The sequence below is a fragment of the Melanerpes formicivorus genome, unplaced genomic scaffold (assembly GCF_026170545.1).
Source record: "Melanerpes formicivorus ecotype bairdi unplaced genomic scaffold, bMelFor1.0.p_v2 SCAF_75, whole genome shotgun sequence".
NCBI lineage: Eukaryota > Metazoa > Chordata > Aves > Piciformes > Picidae > Melanerpes > Melanerpes formicivorus.
In genome coordinates this window covers 1737683-1756057 of record NW_027142427.1, presented here as the reverse complement: position 1 = coordinate 1756057, position 18375 = coordinate 1737683, and the positions used below count along the sequence as shown (strand labels likewise).

The following is an 18375-nucleotide window of genomic DNA, read 5'->3' as shown; positions in this document are numbered from 1 at the left end:
GTAATTTAAACACATTTTTACAGATGATTTTTTTTTTTTCTCTCAAGCTCAAAACAGCATAACTGAATTTTAACCATAACTTGATTGTTTTCTGAGCACAGACTTCTCGCTCTGAACTCTTTTAACACGATATGTAGACAGCACCAAAAGAGCCTGATTCTTTTATTAGTTTTTTAAAAGCAATTATGAAAAGGCTTGACAACAGAGAAGGAAGTTTTAAAAAAAGGGCTTTTTATGTTGTGGTTATTACTAATTCCATTTCTGTCCATTAGGAGATCTAAGCTTGTGAAAAAAGCTTCTTAGAATCCTGTTAGTGCAGAAGATTCTGTAGGAGAGGCAGCTTGCTTTCTAGTTTTATACTTTGAGGAAGTTAGGCTTTTCCTTTTTTAATTGAATTTTATTTTATTTTTTATTTTAATAGCATAGCTGGTAGCCCAAACCATTTATATTTTTTCTTTCTCTAGGTTTTTAAGCAACCAGTTGCTTTTGAAGGATGGTGCTTGTAATAAAATATTTCTTCAGGTTATAGCCTTCATTAATAATTAAAGCAGTTCTCCAGTTAAAGGAAAAATGGCATTTGCTTGAATACAGGCAGTAAAATTATGGGTATATAAAATTTTACAGTAGCTTTGTCCAATTTTCATTGCATTTAATGGGATTTATGTGATACTGTTCATGGGTCATGAGAGGAGGAAAACCTAAGAGCAAAACAGTTAAGGCAAACAGTCTCCTAGTACAGTTTTGCCATAGAATTTTGTTCACAGGATTCTTTGCCGTTCCTGTTCAAGTGTTAGTGTTACATTTGATCTTGTGCAGCCTGAATTTTGAATGTAACAATCCAATTGATAAATATTTGAGGTATTTTGCACTTTTAACAGATTATCTGAAAGTAAGTTGTTGCTTTTCCTTTCAAATGCAGCGAACTCTTGGCAGTAATTAGAATAGCTAGGTCATGCATTAACAACGAGGAAGTGTGGATCCAACCAAATGAACATCGCAGTGTGGACAAAGCTTTCTGTGTGCAGAGGTTGTTCGAATGTCTGCATTGTACACCAGGAATTAGGAGCATAGAGATAGAAAGTGCAAAGTATTCTCCATGGTTCCACACAGGGCCAGCGTTTGCATCCTGGTTGCACTCGAGTCAGAGCCATGCTGATTACCAGTGGAGTTGTTTTCCTTGCTGTCGCTCGAAAATGTTCTGCTTATCAGGACTGTCAGCTCAAACATATGCAGTGGCAGTGTAAGGATGGCACTCAGATTCTTGTCCTGCATTTGTCTTAAATCTGGAGCACTGGGAATCTTGGGGTAGATATACAGTGTAGTTCTCTGGGAGTCAATCCACCATAGTCAATGCTGAGCAAGACTAGTAAATGCAATTAGACTAGAGCAGCCTCCTTTTGGAGACTTACAGTGGCTTCACACTGCATTTCCCAATACCCATGTTATCTTGCTTTGCTACTTCAAAGAAATGTCTTCTACTCACCATTGTCTGGCTAATGGAAAGTTTATGATGTTGTAGCAATAGGTCATTGCCTTACCTAAAACCAGTATTCACCTGGATAGATTGGTCATGCATGATAGACAAACTTCATGATAGAACTGCAGGTTTTACTAAGCTTCCAAACTCTTGGCTTATATTGAAATTGAATCATTTAATATCCCTTCTTCCCTGCTAGTTACTTTAAACAGGGACAGGGTACAACTTAGGAAGCATTTCCCTCTCTACTGCCTCTTATATATTCTTTGGGTTAAGTCTGTTTTAGCCAAAGGGAAGCTGTCATATCAAAGATGAGGTTTCATCTTGCTCCTGGATTAGGCTGGTTGCAACTGCTTGGTTTATATGCTGTGCATACCTTTGTAATACAGGATGTGTTTACTGTTTCCTTCTTCTGTCTTTGTTCCTGACCATAGTCTTTGAGGAGACAGGCTTTATCGGGGGGAGAAGTAGCAAGTAAGAAGTGAATACAAAAAGGAACTATACTATATAAGAGCTTGACTTGAGCTCCCTGACCCACAAAGTTGGAGAAGTTTCAGAAATAGGCAAAATGGATTTTTTTCAGCCCTAATTACTGTTATTATAGTACCTAATATTAATGTTCCTACAGCACTTGGATACTGTTGTGTGCTACATACCATAGATAAGTTGTTATTATTACTACCTTCTAGGTCCATCTTGGCAGTGGAATTTGGGTAGATGAGGAGAAATGGCACCAGCTGCAAGTAACACAAGGAGATTCAAAGTATACAAAAAATCTAGCGGTTATGATTTGGGGAACAGATGTTCTCAAGAACAGAAGTGTCACAGGAGTTGCAACCAAAAAAAAGAAAGATGCCGTTCCCAAGCCACCTCTCTCACCTCACAAATTAAGCATTGTCAGAGGTAGGTTATTTGACAACTTTTGCTTCCTGCTTTGGAGTTTAACCATTAATCACTGAGTTGAAAGATGCTTCTTTTCAGCTCATATAAAATTAACTGAATAAAAAAACTGTAATTCAAAATGCTATTGCATTGTGAAGTGCAAACATATTCAGGACAAGTAAGCCACATTGCAATAGCTGTGCACAGTGCAGGCCTTCACAGCTGAAGAGTTGTGCATTGACTTCAGGAAGGTTGGAGAAGATCATCACTTTAAACCACTTGCAGGATAGGGCATGGAGAGCATGGAGAACAATACATTGCTCTGGAATTCATTTATAACATGATGCTTTTTTAAACTGCATACTTTATCTTTTAACGAGCCAGAGAGGAGCTTTAGCACATTCTTTCATCCAGAACGTAACCAGCTCTGGCATGAGGCACAGAAACCATTACAGCTGTGACTATAAAAATACACATACCTTCAGAGGCAAGAAAGAGTAGTTCTACCCTTTGAAGTGGAGAAAATGGAACTAGTAAAAGTTAATTGTTGCACTCAGATTGGAATTTGAACGGGAAGTGTAAATAGCTGACCTACTTGGCAGGAAAAATTGCAGTGACACTTTCAGTAACTGCAAGCCTGAGTCTGTGTATGTGGAACTTTGAGAGAGGGGAGGCCTTCTCCTTTATTTAAAACCAATAGTGATTTCAGTCCCTTTGTGTCATCATGCGTGTGTTTTGCATTCATTTCTGTCTCTCTTGGTATTTCAGGCTTCTCTTTAAGTTAGAACTGAGTCAGTTCCTCATGGAATAGATACTGATTTGGGTTTCTAGGTTTTGTTTCCATTCTAAACTGAAGTAGAGTTGAAAGAAACCTCCCTGTTTGATTGAGCTTTGTTATTCTACATTTCTGATTCTTAAATGCTCTCTGCTCTTAATTGTGAACTCTTTAAGAGCTGTTGCAATCTGCCTTGCAGGTGCCATGTTTTGGATGTTAGAAATATGATCCCTCTTGGAGTGAATGTGTGTGCCTGTGTTGTGTGGGGGAAAGTTGGCAACCAATCTTCTTATTGTCATCTCTCTTAGTTTGTGAGAAATGAGTAAAAGACATGAGCTTTTTACTAATCTGTCTCAGGAATATATGTGGAAGTGTGGCTGTTCCATGCTCATTTTCTAGTTCTGGCTGGGACCTTTTTGGTACGATTCTAACACGTGTAGCAAAGTAATGATGTACTGGCCCTGTAAGGAATCCACTCTGTGGCTGTGGCTACCTTTGTCAGCTCCTGATGGGAAACAGAATTGTTACCCAGATGCACACTTGCAAGCTCACAGTAAAAAGGCATTATTTTTCACTGGCCTGTTGCAAAGAGCTTTCTAGTTTGCCTGCTGGAGTCTGTTGCTCCTCAGCACTGCTGGCAGGGTTGCATATTTGACAATTTCTTCTACTTCAGTCAGGGCCAAGCTGTGTTTCTTGAACCATGTAAACGATAGCTTTCTTCTAACTCCCTTGTTTTGAGTGCAGCGAGTTTGAGAGTATGCTCCAACAGGTACATGGTGAAAGGCAGATGAGACCCTTCCCTTTCTTCCATATCTTTCCATTGCTAGCATTTCAGCTTTTCCTTATTTCCTCATTTGTTTTCTGTTATACTTTTGCTACCAGCCTCAACCATCATTTGAACTCTACTGTTGCACAGCCTTGTTTTCCATGTTCCTCTTTACAGTGTTTCTTTCACCTTGTCTTTTACTCTTTTTGTTAGACTCAAGACTGTACAAATCTCCTTCTGAACCAGTTAAACTGCATGGCCGATGGTTTAGGTGATAGCAGACATACTTCCTGTATCAGTGGTACTGGGTAGCACATAATCGTAATTCTACATGTCGTTGTGTCCTTTGCATTTGCGTCAACGTTAGCAATGTCCCTTCATGACATTTCCTGGGAAGTTGGAAGTGATCCAGTAGAAAGCTGTTGTGGAAAAGAAAGCAAAACAAGCAAACAAATGAGTAGCAACTAGACAAATGGTGAAATATGAGGAAGTTAGAGTTTACACAGCTAGTCATGTTTATCAGAGAAGTAAAACCCCTCGTTAGTCTTTGAGGTCTACTTGAATCCTTGGTCCCATCAGAAATATGCACCTCCTAAAGCCAAAGAAGCAGCATAACCCACAGATCTCTCTTTGGAGTCCCTAAGGCAGCATCCTTATATGACTGCTAAGCTATTTTTTCAAACAAAACCCCCTGTGACAATCACAGATGTATCTGGATCATAATGACTTTTAAAAATTGCAGCTGATGAATGAGCTCTGTCAAGTGATTCTTTGCTTGACATTGTGGCTTAAGTAGTAACATAGCCAGACTTCTGCTGGAACTTCACCTTACTGGGTGTATCTGATTCAACCTGAGAGCATTCCTGAGATTGTTGTTTATGTCCTACAGACACGCTGTATTGCTTCAGGTTCTCAGTGATGTGCATCCTCTTAGTTGTTGTGTTTCAAATTACAGTTGACTGGTTTTCAGCATTTCAACTACTGGTTGGCATGCTGATCAATTTTAGATTCAGTTCATCTTACAATGTAAAATCCACCATGTTTAGATGTTCTCATCATTCTGTGGACACTGACTTATTTAAAAGAGATTTTTGAACGACGGCATTAGCTCTTAATGTGTCTGATATCTGTGGCTTCTTAAAATTCCCTACTGCCTAGTATGTAATAAAGAAATTATTAAAAGTATGAGGCATGAGTACTGTTATAAACCTTAATGCAAAACAACCTTTTGGAAAACTTCTGAGAGGTTTCAAAATGAGCTACAAAGCGTGCAGAGTACTTAATTTTCATAACTTTTTAATATGATGCATTAGAAGTGTTGTAAACCATGTTAATTAAGTGATAATCTCTATGGCTTTCTGTATATGAAGCAATAAACGGCTACTGGAATAGATTATTAGGCAAAGCAGAAGAGAGTTTGACCAATCTGGGGAGCTACACAACAAAACACACTGTTCTGGTTATGAAAACAGAAAACCCAAAACCTGCCTGTCACTGAGGAGCTGCGTGTGTTGCACCACTGCTGCTTTCAGTAACAGATTCTGGCACCAAACCACCAACTGTGAAGCTGAACTGTCTCAGCTTTCGTTGCCCTCACTGCTTTTGCAGTTATTACTATTGCTTGCTTTTTGTATTCCAGTTCACAAAATGTATCCTGCAAATATGCAAGAAGATGCCTCCCACCCTGCATAAAGCTACTAACCAAAGTGAAATATGCCCAGGGACAGGGTGTCTGAGGAAGAGGCAGGCGTTAGTGCATGTTGAACAGGTTTAAAAAATGAAAGAAATTGGTTAATGTCTTCTCCTACTGGTTGCTGCTTCTCTTCCTAACCATTAGCATTTACTTACTGTCTTGAAGCTGTGAAGGTAGGAGTGACTCACTGGGAACTGCAGAAAACAGCAGTTCTGGTGAGACTGTTCACCTGGGAAGAGGTTCTGAATCCGCTGTGGAGATACGGACAACTACCAGAGTTAGTCAGGCAAGATTGACACTGTGAAAAGTTGGATTTAGCCTTGTTTCTGTATAGAAAGCCTGTTAATGTAGTCACAGCATAACTGGAAACTGGTCATGCTAGATTGGAGCCTATTGAAAAAGTCTGGCTTTAAGAAGGTAGCCAATGAATCAATGAAAGCCGCTGCCAGGAATGTACACTGCTTATTCACTTTGTTCTATTTCTTGAGTTGTTAGCCCCAAAAGAGGGCTATACTTTTTTCTGGAAATATCCTAATGACTCTCTTCTTTTTTTTCTTCTTTTTTTTTTTGTTTTCTTTCTTTTATTTTTCCCTTTTCTCCCCAGAATGTTTATACGATAGAATAGCACAAGAAACTGTGGACGAAACGGAAATTGCACAGAGACTCTCCAAAGTCAACAAGTACATCTGTGAAAAAATCATGGATATCAATAAATCGTGTAAAAATGAAGAAAGGAGGGAAAGTGCAAAGTACAATTTGCAATAAATTTTGGATTTTTAATAAAGTCTTAGTGTTTTACTTCGGTGTTGTTTTATTTTTGGGTTTGATTCGTGTGGTGATTTTGCCGATGAGAGAAACTGACGTCGAGCGTCGCTCTCCTCCTATAACTGATTCTCTTTTGTTTGTTTGTTTGTTTGTTTGTTTTCTTTGAACAATTCTATGGTGTAACCTGCTTTTAAATGATGTAAGATATGTTGTAAGTCCACTCACGATGAAGCAGTGAATTTTCAAAGGTTTTTACAACGAGCTGCAGTACGTTACCGCGCAGTCCTGTATATAGGTTGTGATTCCGCGAACGCCAATCCCGTCTGCCTACGTTTTGCTTTACTGGACTTAGCGAATCTAGGCTCGCAGTAAACAGCTGCTTAAAAGGAAGAATTGTACAAAATCCACTTTGCTGTTGGAAAAAAAAAAAAGAAAGAAAAAGAAGGTTTTAATGTCTTTTACAAAGTGTTTTTTTCTGAACTTGAAATTTTAATGGTTTGTTTTTTATAGATCTTTGGTTTTTAGCTCCAACAATAGATTTGGTGGACAACACACAAAAGAAGGCTTCTTTTTCACTTCTGACCTTGTGGATAGATCACTAGTGCTGTCACAGTTAAAAACAAAACAAAAAAAACAAAGGCATCAAAGAATCCAAAGCTGGAAGCTGCAAAAGCATCATAACTTATTTCTTATAATACTTAAGAACTAAAAGCAGTTCTCTTTTTGGTTGGTTGGTTGGTTGTTTTTTTTCAGGCACCAAAGCACTTTTCAGGTTTCTGGTTGTGGTACAATGTTCTTCAGTATGTCCATGTCAATGTCCTTGAAACACTCTATTTTTTAGTGTATTTGTACTTTCAAACAATTTCAGCATTGCCACACTGTGGCAAGATGATGTATCATAGAAGTTTTAGTACCCTTTTGTTCTGAGTCCATACTGGGCAGTTTTGGCACAAACTTCAATGAAAAATAAAAACCCATTTTCTACACTGAAGTTAGACTGGTGATGCAAACTTACAAGGAATAATTGTCGTCTGAATTATGTCTTATTGTCTGTAAGTGAAAGAAAATAACTTGGAAGATGTGTTTAATGAAGGATTTTGAGGGTAAGGTTTATAGAGATAACTTAGGGCCTGGACTGATCCATTTTGAGGATTTGTTGTATCTTAGCCAACCTTCCATGTATTTTACACATGCAGATGTGATTACCTTTTGGGCTGTCACCAGCATTTGTTTCTTTTCTACCACTGCAGTTCTGCTTCCTGTAGTTTTGAAAGACTTGATCATTTCTTATCATCATCTTGTGGCACTGGTAAACCCTAATGTTAAGCCTGTTTCAATGTCCTGTATGCATAGGTAGTTTGGAATGGAGATATGCAAGGATTCTGTAAAAAAAAATGGCTGGGGTGGTGGAAGAAAGGGGAAGGGAGCAGAGGAGGTGTGCTAGAACTGCAGTGCCTGTTGGGGAAGAGATGGAGGAAACCCATCATGACTTCTGTTGTACACCTCATGGTTAAATGATGTCTTAGTTCAAGGTGTAAGTATTTGTTTTCTGCTTTGTAAAGTGCAATTTCATGATTGACTTGTGCCAACCTAAGTGTGCTGTGCTGTCAAATGTGCCCCACTTTTGCTGCTTGTGTCCCTGCATTCCTGTCTCTTTTCTTAAACTGAACTTGTGGTTGCACAGATGTGTCACATCTCTTTGATTTCCAAGGTCTGCTTCCTAAGAGCTGCTGCCAGTGGAGCATTGACAGTGAGGAACAGAAAGAGGAGGAGAGGCGTTTTTATGGTGGCTTCTGTGTGCCCTGAAATTGCTTTTAACAGCATGGCTTGTCTCCTGTTAATCTCAAAGTGTTCTTAGGTAGTGTTTAATGAAGTGCATAAATGTTTATGCTTCCTAATTTGGGATGCTAAATAGCAAATTAGCGTTTATAATGTCAGTGCATGTATCCTTTTATTAATTAAAGAACAAACTAGAGATAACATTGAAGAAACACTTTAACAGCAAGTTCACACTTTTCAAGCAGGCTTCCAGAGGTACAACATCTTGCAAAGTAGGACTGGGGCAATCCACTAGTTTGGAGCAAAATGTCCATAATTTCTTCAGCCCTTTACTGCTTCCGTACTGATGTGTTGTCATTGTAACAGATTCTATAATGAGAAAATCGTGCTGCTGCTCTTAGAAGATAACCCTGCTTGAGACAGCATTTTATGAAACCTGGGAAGAGCAGATTAGAATTTAATTGGGACTCCACCCTGGCCCCAAAAAAATCAGAGGTTGTAAGTCTGTCTGCAAAACTGACATAACTTTTCTAAGGCTTCCCCTTGACACACTTGTTCCATCAGACATTAATGCTGCCCATTGCTGAAGATTTTAAATGTCCTCTTTGAGGAAGGTATCTTGGAACTCTTAAATTCAGTTCTTCCTGGAGTTTCTCTTGGCCCAGGTCGAGCAGACAGATTTAACAGATTTCAACAGAAGTACTTGGGTACAAAAAGGTTCATTTCCGTTTAAAGAATCATGTTGAGGTGTGTGGGGGTGCTAATATCCTTTGGACTGGGCGACTGGCATTTACTGTGAGTGTCACCTGAAGCTGTTTTGAGTTATGGCAAAGAAAGAGGATGTATTAAAGCTCATGCACCTCTTTTGTGTATTACAACTTCATCTTTGGATTACTGGAAATAAGCTTTTGCCAGTCTTGCACACTGTGGTTGTAAGGCAATGTGTGGAGGGCTGTGCAGTGGCTAACTAGTCTATGTGAGGAACACCTTTACCACTGATACTTGGTCACTGCTCTTACCTTTTCCCTCCACACAAACCGGTATGAAGACTGCACATCTTGCACAGAGTGTCTGCTTCAAATAGGGAAATAGGCTACAGCTGTACTGCATTCTGACATCACCCATGGAAAACTTATGGGGTGAGCTTTTCTGCATTGAAATAACTGATGTGTGACTTAACTGGGGAGTTCATTTCACTATCTTATACTGCTTTCATGGCCACTGCTGTTACTGGTATATTCATTCTTCCATTATCATGCCAGCCCTACATGGCTTTGCCCTGTTCATGACAGATCTGCCAGGTACCTACTGTAGGAAAGTTCGTGCAAAAATAGTGCCTACTTTGTCCTGCTCTAGCTTAACTTCATACCTATGCATCATGTGAAACAGGGGAGACTTGTGACTTGTAGACAGGCGGATGATGGTCTCTTCTCCCAGGCAGCCAGTATCAGAACAAGAGGACACAGTCTCAGGCTGTGCCAGGGGAGGTTCAGGTTGGATGTTAGGAAGAAGTTCTATACAGAAAGAGTGATTGCCCATTGGAATGGGCTGCCCAAGGAGGTGGTGGAGTCGCCATCATTGGAGGTGTTCAGGAGGAGACTTTATGGAGTCCTTGGTGCCATGGGTTAGCTGTTTGGGTGGGTTGGATTGGTCGATGGGTTGGACACAATGATCTTGAAGGTCTCTTCCAACCTGGTTTGGTTTATTCTAAATAAATGAAGTAGGTTTCATTACGCCATGTCATATCTCTTGTTCATCATCATAAGGTTTGTGCTGTGCTGTTGCTTCATGCTATAAACCTGGATCTGTAAGTATCAGAAAACTACAGATTTAAGAGGAAGTGACTTGTTATCCTGAGAGATCAGTGCATACTGTTTACTTCTTTGTTGTTGTTGTTGTAATCCAAGAAGGAGGAAGGTAGTACTGTTCCATGAAGAATCTGATCCCTTATTGCCACACATTGCTGCTGCAATTTGTGATATTCATGGTCTGATCCATGCTAAAGTGCCTCTGGCACACTTGCAAGGAAGGCAGATTAGCGTTAACAAAAAGGGCTTTATTTTCTATTAATGACTTTATAAGGGAAATGAGCTGTTATATTAAAGGGGAAAAAAAATCCTAGCAGGTATTTTAATACCTAACTCAAGCTGACTAGGCACTCCATTAAAAAACAAAAGGAATCTAATATTTGTTGGGGGGGGGGGGGGGGCGGGAAATGTTAGGTGCTAGAACAGGCTTGGATTTAATGATGTTTTATAAAGTTGGGAGGTTTTTTAATTGATTTAATTATATTGTATTTTATTTTTAAAATATAATTTTACATTTAATTTAATATTTTAAAATTAATTTTTATGTTATTTTATTTTTTATTTTATATTTTAATTTTCTATTTTCATTTTTATTTTCATTTTATTTTTGTTTATTTTCCTCTTATTTTTTATTTTCCTCTTATTTTTTATTTTCCTTATTTTTTATTTTATTTTTTATTTTTATTTTTATTTTTATTTTTTCTTTTCTTTAATATTTTTCTTTTATATTTATTTTTTATTTCCTTTTTCTTTTATTTTTTCCTTTATTTTTAATTTGATTGTCTATTTTATTTTATTTTATTTTATGCTTTAGTGCAGCCAGACTGAAACACTTAATTTAGTCACTCAGAATTCAACTTTAAGTAGAAGGAATTTAAGGTTTCGTTTGCTCTCTACAGCTGCCTGAAGGGAGGTTGTAGACAGGCAGAGGTTGGTCTCTTCTCCCAGGCAACCAGCACCAGAACAAGAGGACACAGTCTCAAGCTGCACCAGGGGAGGTTTAGGCTGGAGGTTAGGAAGAAATTCTACACAGAGTGAGTGATTGACCATTGGAATGGGCTGTCTGGGGAGGTGGTGGGGTCACCATCATTGGAAGTGTTTAGGAGGAGACTTGATAGGGTAGTTGGTTGCATGGTTTAGTTGATTAGGTGGTGTTGGATGATGGGTTGGACACGATGATCTTGAAGGTCTCTTCCAACCTGGTCTGGTCTATTCTATTCTATTCTATTCTATTCTATTTGTCATCTCACATTTCATCTGTAAGTAGAAGGAATTTAAGGTTTCATTTGAATAGCTGTTGGGCATGACTGTCAAAAAAAAGAGGCACAGTCTCCCTGTGGGAGGTCATTTCTTTGCACCATACCTTTGATGTTGTATCTGATAGATGACTATGATGCTGCTTTGTCATCTTAAGCATAGATTATCATCTGCTTGGAAGTCTTAAGCAGCAATAAATTGAGCTTTTGGGGGGATTTAGTGCAATTGTAAAGATAATTCACCTTCATACTTCTAGACTCTCTGGATTTTTAAAAAGTAAAGGTAAGTGCAGGTCATTGTTAAAATAATACTGTCATGATGGAAAACCTCAAAGGAGTGAAGATGTTCTCAGCTGGGAACGTTCTGTGTTAACTGTGGCCTCACTGTGTGCTGCCTGCATTTGTAACTCTTGACAAACCCAAATTTGGGCAGGTGCTGAAAGGCAAAGCAAGGTTTGTGGCATGGAGCTGTACTGAGGATCATTTCAGTATTCCATCTTTTGTTGTGAGGGTGACCACTCTTTGGAAAGAGACACAGATGAAACTTGTGTTTCTTCAGAGGGAGGCGGCAGTTTTCTCAGTATTCTTGAAAATCCTTGTCGTACTCTGCATGCCTTCAGTCTCAGATTGATGAAGTCATAACATCAATTGCTTAGACTTTATTGGTTTCATTTTTTTTTTCATGTTACAGTGTGGAACTGTGAAGTGATTCATACAACACTGAGGCAATAAAAATGTTATGGAGTGCAATCATTGCATGTTTCATGCTCGGTAGCTAATTTTTAATCTCACCATCTTGGACAGTTTTTCATCCCCTCAGGCTTCCTAAATAGGAAAGGAGAATCACTTGGAATTGGAAAAGAGCAGCAGTGATTCAAAAAGGGAATTAATTTGCTTTGCTATTCATTTGCTTTACTGTTGCAATTATTTCTGCTGTTTATGTCTGAGCAATGACTTCACTCCCTGCATTGCTTACCCGCTTGTTCAGCCCTGCAGTGAAATCACAGTCCTGTGGTTGTGACATCATTTGTTTACCTCAAAGAGGAAAATACCTCAGCTGTGACATCAGGGAAAGTTGCCTTTTGGCTGGATCAGAACAGAGGTGAAAGTCAATCTGGGGAAGAGAAAAGCTGAGCCTAACCAAAGTTGTTTTTCTTTCTGTGCTGCCTTCTGAGTAGAAAACTTCTTACAAAGGAAATTATTTACTTTGAAATGCAGACATCAATTTTTGTCTTCTAATTGATAGTAAAACCTTAATGGAACTAAACTCTTTATTAGTATATATGTATATATATTATATGCACATATATATATATATTTAATGCATCCAGCTGCCTATTTTCTTATTAAATTTTAATCTTTAGTGACTTGAAATTAAAGAGTCACAGAATTTTTTCAAGCACCCAAGAGAGAGGTAGGCTGGGGGTGACTTAGCTTTTGTTGTAGCACAACAATTGCAAGAAGTCCTGTGAAATATAAGATAAGTAGTTCTCTTGTTGGTGCTTTTGTAGCCTTTATAGATAGCATGAGCTTTCATGCTTTTGGAGTGGTGAAAGTGGCTTCATGGGACAGGCTGATTATCGGAGGGGTTGGCTGTGAACACCCTTTGGTGTTCACCCTGCTGAGTGTGAAGGAAATACTGGAACAGCAGTAAAGGGAATATTTCTTGATAGTGCCATATCACACTGATACCAGCCCCTTCCACATGAGGCTGAGATGAATGAAAAAGCTTTCTTTCACACTCAAGCAGACTTTAAAAGTCTTCCCAAATATTTATGTAAATCTTACTGAATTATAGTTTAGTTGGGTTTGATTGTTTAATTGTGTATTTTCATGTGTTTTCCACTTTCCTTGGCTTAGCAGAGTGGAAGTTTTATGGGAGACATCTTTCTCCGTGTTTGTGTTGGGATATTAGCCCTCTGATACTTGAAAATAGTCCATTTGGGCATTTCACATCTGCGAGCCAGATGCACTGTGGTCATCCTTTTCCATATGGAGTCCTCTGCAGGATTTATGGAGGTGCCTTTAGAGAGTAATTGTCAACATAAGCAGTGTTGGAGGTGAATGGAACAAAGCATCTGTCTCCAAGTTAATGTTCTGTATTTCTGTTCCTTGAAGAGTTTTAGATTATGAAAAACTAAGACTTCAAACTTCTGAATGTAGAATAGTCATGATCTGGAGGTGCTGGAACATGTCCAGAGAAGGGCCACGAGGATGAACAGAGGGCTGGAGCACCTCTCCTTTGAGGACAGACTGAGGGAGTTGGGGCTGTTCAGTCTGCAGAAGAGAAAGCTCCGAGAAGACCTAATTGTGGCCTTCCAGTGTCTTAAAGGGGCCTACAGGAAAGCTGGGGAGGGACATTTTAGGGTGTCAGGTAATGATAGGACTAGGGGAAAGGAAAAAAATTAGAAATGAGTAGCCTCAGACTGGATGTTAGGAAGAAATTGTTCCCCATGAGGGTGGTCAGAGACTGGCACAGGTTGCCCAGGGAGTGGGTAGAAGCCTCATCCCTGGAGGGTTTTAAGGCCAGGCTGGATGTGGTTGTGAGCAGCCTGAAGTAGTGTGAGGTGTCCCTGCCAATGGCAGGGGGGTTGGAACTGGATGATCCTTGTGTTCCCTTCCAACCCTAACAATTCTATGACTACTTTTTAATTTCCCACCCCAACCCCCCCTTTTTCCACCCTGCATTGTATATTAAAATACTTGCTGGTTGCTTTGCACTTGCAAGGACACTTTCATCCTTCCAGAAGCACTGTACCCTGTAAGTTCTGGATTTCACCATACATCCTCGCAGGAGTAAGGAATTCAGGACATAGAATTTAAGGCTAAGCAGGAGTGACAGTAATCTTGCAGCATCACCTCTGCTTTGGAGTACAAAGCAAGGAACCTCTCTCCTTGTTGGGAAAGGGTCGGACAACCTAGAAGATATCTTGCCTTTAGGTGTAGTCCTCTTAACAGTAACGTGTTGCCATACTGGTAAAAATGTGTAAGTTCCATTCTGTGGCTTTCCTAAACTTAGTGATTGATACCCACTCAGCAGCAGCCAAATGTGGAGGAGGACCCTTTGCCTGATGGTAGGAACAGGTTGTGTAGGGGTCACGTTGGCCTTTTCACATTCCCACAGAGAAGCAGTATGTGCAGTTTAGATGCAGTTAGTAGCCAAACAGCAAAATCTCAATCAATCTGACTGACATTTAGGGTTTCAATCAGTGAGAAATTCTATGAATGAAAAAAAGGAAAATTACTCTTAACAAGCCAAGAACTTAACCTTTAACAAGTAGAACAATCAGGGTTTTCTTCAGCTGCCAGGTACCTTTGCCTCTCTCTAAAGCCCTTGCACAGCTGTATGTTTACAGGTATGTTTTATACCACTTTCTCTCTGCCATGGAAATCCACAAATGGATATTTTTTCTACATATTGTCCACCACTATATCTCTTGTCCTGGTCTTCCTTTTTCTTTCCTCTTCCTTCTGCAAGTGAGAGACAATCTTCTGGTAAGGATACTGAAGTGTTTCACAACTCCTGCCTTGCAAGTTGCCAGCAGGCTTCTGAAGTGAAATACCTGCTTGTTGTTCTTGGTGATAAGTGACACAGAACTAGGGCTTGCGAGATCTGGTGGTGCTGCTGTCACTGCAAAGCAGAATCACAGAATTTACTGGCTTGGAAAATACCTTAGAGATCATCAAGTCCAACCTATCACCCAACACCATCTAATCAATTAAACCATGGCACCAAGTGCCTCATCCAGTCTCTTGTTAAACACTTCCAGGGATGGTGACTCCACCACCTCCCTGGGCAGCACATTCCAATGGCCAATCACTCTTTCTGGGAAGAACTTCTTCCTAACATCCAGCTTAAACTGCAGAATTCTTTTAGGATCATGGAGTTGCTGGGGTTGAGGGGACCCCAAGGACCATCCAGTTCCAACCCACACCACCATGGGCAGGGACATCTTACACGAGATCAGGTTGCCCAGAGCCACATCATAGAATCATAGAGTTCTTAGGGTTGGAAGGGACCTCAAGGATCATCTAGTTCCAACTGCCCTGCCGTGGGCAGGGACCCCTCACACTAGATCAGGTTGCTCAGTTCAGGGACTTCACACAGCAGCATTTTCTCTTTTCTTGCTGCGCAAAAACTTAGACTGCAAAAACATTTTTACTCTTGTTCAAAGCTTTCAAAGTGTTTTGATGTGTTGTGGTTTGAGGCTGGTGCCTTTAAAAAAAACCATAGAGTTGAGACCTTCAGGAGGACCAGAAAGAATCATAGAATCAGCCAGGTTGGAAAAGACCTCAGAGCTCATCAAGTCCAACCTAGTACCTCATCCCTAACACCTCCTGACAACCGAACCATGCCCCAAGTGCCACATCCAAGCCCCTCCTGTCCAGGGACGGACCAGAAAAGTGTAAATTGTTTATTCTATCCCATAATTTTGCTATCTCTTTATAAGCAGACTGTCTGATTTGTTATTTCTCTTTTGCTCCCTCCTTTCAGCTCTCCAGAGGGAGTCTTTAAGGGGTAATATGGCCTGCAGAGGCCTGATTAATTTTGTCCTGTGCAATTCTGGCCTGCTTAGGTCCAATGGAAAGGAGACAATGGTGAGGGGAGAAGAGGAGCACTGGAGCTTGTGGTTTAGTCTGGCTGGGGGAAGGTTTTGGGGGGTTTTCATGTATCCTGTATGTGTATTAGGTGTGTATTAGGTACTAAGGATTCATATATTCTGTATTTTCCTGTATAATTTTGAATGCAACGTCTGTATTTCCGACCCAACAAGAGCGTCTTTAGTTTACATCCTTTGGGAGTAAAATGATTCCTGTCTGCTCTTCAAACCAAGGCAAGATGGAATAAGCAAATCTTTCAACAGTATCTCTTAACCATATTCATTTCTCAAAGCAGAGGATCCACTGCTTTTTCTCAGAGGTTTGGCAGCCTGGAAGTTTCCCACCTAGTTTCAGTGCCTAGGTTTAGATTGTTATTTCTGTTGGATGAGCAATGGCACTTTGACAGATTATACTAATTTATGACTTCAAATTGCCTTCCAGGACTCCCTTTTTCCATTTACTGCATGAAAACAGCCACTTCTTGATCTCAGGAAGAGCTATTTCAAAATTCAGTGATCTAAATAAGGTTCTTGAGGAGGATGTTCTTTGCTGTTGAGTTACTTGCCTAAAGATGGATGAAAAGCCTGCAGGTTGTGGTGCATCTGCTGGTGAATCATTGGATGAGATGGTGCAGTCCCCTGCAGAATGCATCAGAAAGCTTTGCTGGGTTGTTCCTTTGAAGAGAAACCTTGCCTGGGCCACAGCATGCTGCTTGAAAAACAAATGTTAAATCCATCTGTAGTGGGTAACTACCCTTGCTGCTCGACTTGTGCCTTATCTCTCTGAATTCTTCTGGCTTAACTTCTTGCTCCTGGTTCTTAATGTGTCTGTTTTAAGGCCTTGCCTCAGTATTTCTCTGCCTCATGAATGTCTTGATAGACTGGGTGTCTTCAGCCTTCTGCTACCACATGTTTTCTAGGTTGTGACTTATTTTTGTAATATTTTTCCTTTATGTCTACCGAATAGAATAGAATAAACCAGGTTGGAAGAGACCTTCAAGATCATCGCGTCCAACCTATCATCCAACACCACCTAATCAACTAACCCATGTAACCAAGCACCCTGTCAAGTCTCCTCCTGAACACCTCCAGTGATGGCGATTCCACCACCTCCCCAGGCAGTATAGAAGAGTTACTGAAATGGGTAGATTCAGATTGGATGTCAGAAAGGAGCTCTTCCCCATGAGGGTGGTGAGACACTGGAAAAGGTTGCCCAGGGAGCTGATAGAAGCCCCATCTCAGGAGGATTTTAAGGCCAGGCTGGATGTGGCTGTCAGCAACCTGCTCTAGTGTGAGTTGTGCCTGCCCATGGCAGGGGGCTTGGAACTAGATGATCCTGGAGGTCCCTTCTAACCCTGACAATTCTATCAATCTATGATTCTTAAATACTGTATTTGTTTCAGTTAATATGATAGAATCTTGTGGTTTAGGATGCATGCCATTTTGTGTTAGAATGTCCTATTACACTAGTAGCCATTTGATTTTGTGGGACAAATGTAATTTACCTCTGTAGAAACAAAGGATATTGAATTGATTCTTGATCAGTAGATGTCCCAGTGTAATTCCCTTTTTACTGTATTATTAAGTATAACTCTGTCATCAAAATATTGTTCTTCAAATGAATATTTATGTCTAATACAGTTCCCTTGTTGACTTGGTACTATATGTGTGCCAACAACAAGACAGAGCATGTTCTTCCTGCTTTCCAAACTGTTTATTAAGGTATTCATAGCTCTGCCAGGCAGGTGGGGGACTGTGCCAAATCAGGCTGCAAAGAACAGCAGGTGAGCAGAGTTTCACAGCAAAGAGGACACTGAAATAGTAAAACTCAGAAGAGGAAGCCACAGTCACTTTACTACTGTTAAATTTTGGAGCACAAGCCCTATGAGGACAGGCTGAGGGAGTTGGGGTTGCTTAGCCTGGAGAAGAGGAGGCTCAGGGGAGACCTTATTGCTCTCTACAAATACCTGAAAGGAGGTTGTAGACAAAGTGGGGGCTGGTCTCTTCTCCCAAGCAACCTGTGACAGAACAAGAGGAAACAATCTCAAGCTGCACCAGGGGAGGTTTAGGCTGGGTGTTAGGAAGAAATTCTTCATAGAAAGAGTGACTGGCCATTGGAATGTGCTGCCCGGGGAGGTGGTGGAGTCGCCGTCATTGGAGGTGTTTAGGAGGAGACTTGATGGGGTGCTTGGTGCCGTGGTTTAGTTGATTAGATGGTGTTGGATTATAGGTTGGACTTGATGATCTCAAAGGTCTCTTCCAACCTGGTCTGGTCTGGTCTGGTCTATTCTATTCTATTCTATTCTATTCTATTCTATTCTATTCTATTCTATTCTATTCTATTCTTCTATTCTAATTTTGTACTCTCTCCAAGACAGTTATGGGTTTTTCTTGGTTGATACCTGTGCATTGCCAAAGAATGGTGAAGAGCTGCTGTCATTATGCTGTTACATGGGCTTGGAATGAAGGAAAGGTGTCCTTAGAGAGAATTGTTTCCTTCTGGAGCCTCCTCAGAAAGGAATCATACTGACAGTAGAAGGGGTTGCTAAGTATCAATCCTTCCTGCCTCTACT

At 40.3% G+C, this 18375-nt stretch overlaps 1 protein-coding gene across 6 annotated transcripts in view; it reads left to right on the top strand.

The window, feature by feature from the left end:
* Positions 1-18375, top strand: part of BEND5 (BEN domain containing 5) — a 1094864-nt gene that overhangs the window by 652347 nt on the left and 424142 nt on the right. For 4 of the 6 annotated variants that reach the window (XM_068163844.1, XM_068163843.1, XM_068163847.1 and 1 more), the window contains 2 exons: positions 2167-2380; positions 6198-7342. The exons of the other annotated variants lie outside the window; for them this stretch is intronic. In XM_068163844.1, coding sequence (XP_068019945.1) covers positions 2167-2380; positions 6198-6358 — 375 coding nt within the window. In that variant the 3' untranslated portion in view covers positions 6359-7342. Of the gene's footprint in view, positions 1-2166; positions 2381-6197; positions 7343-18375 lie in introns of those variants that run through there. 6 annotated transcript variants of the gene reach the window in all.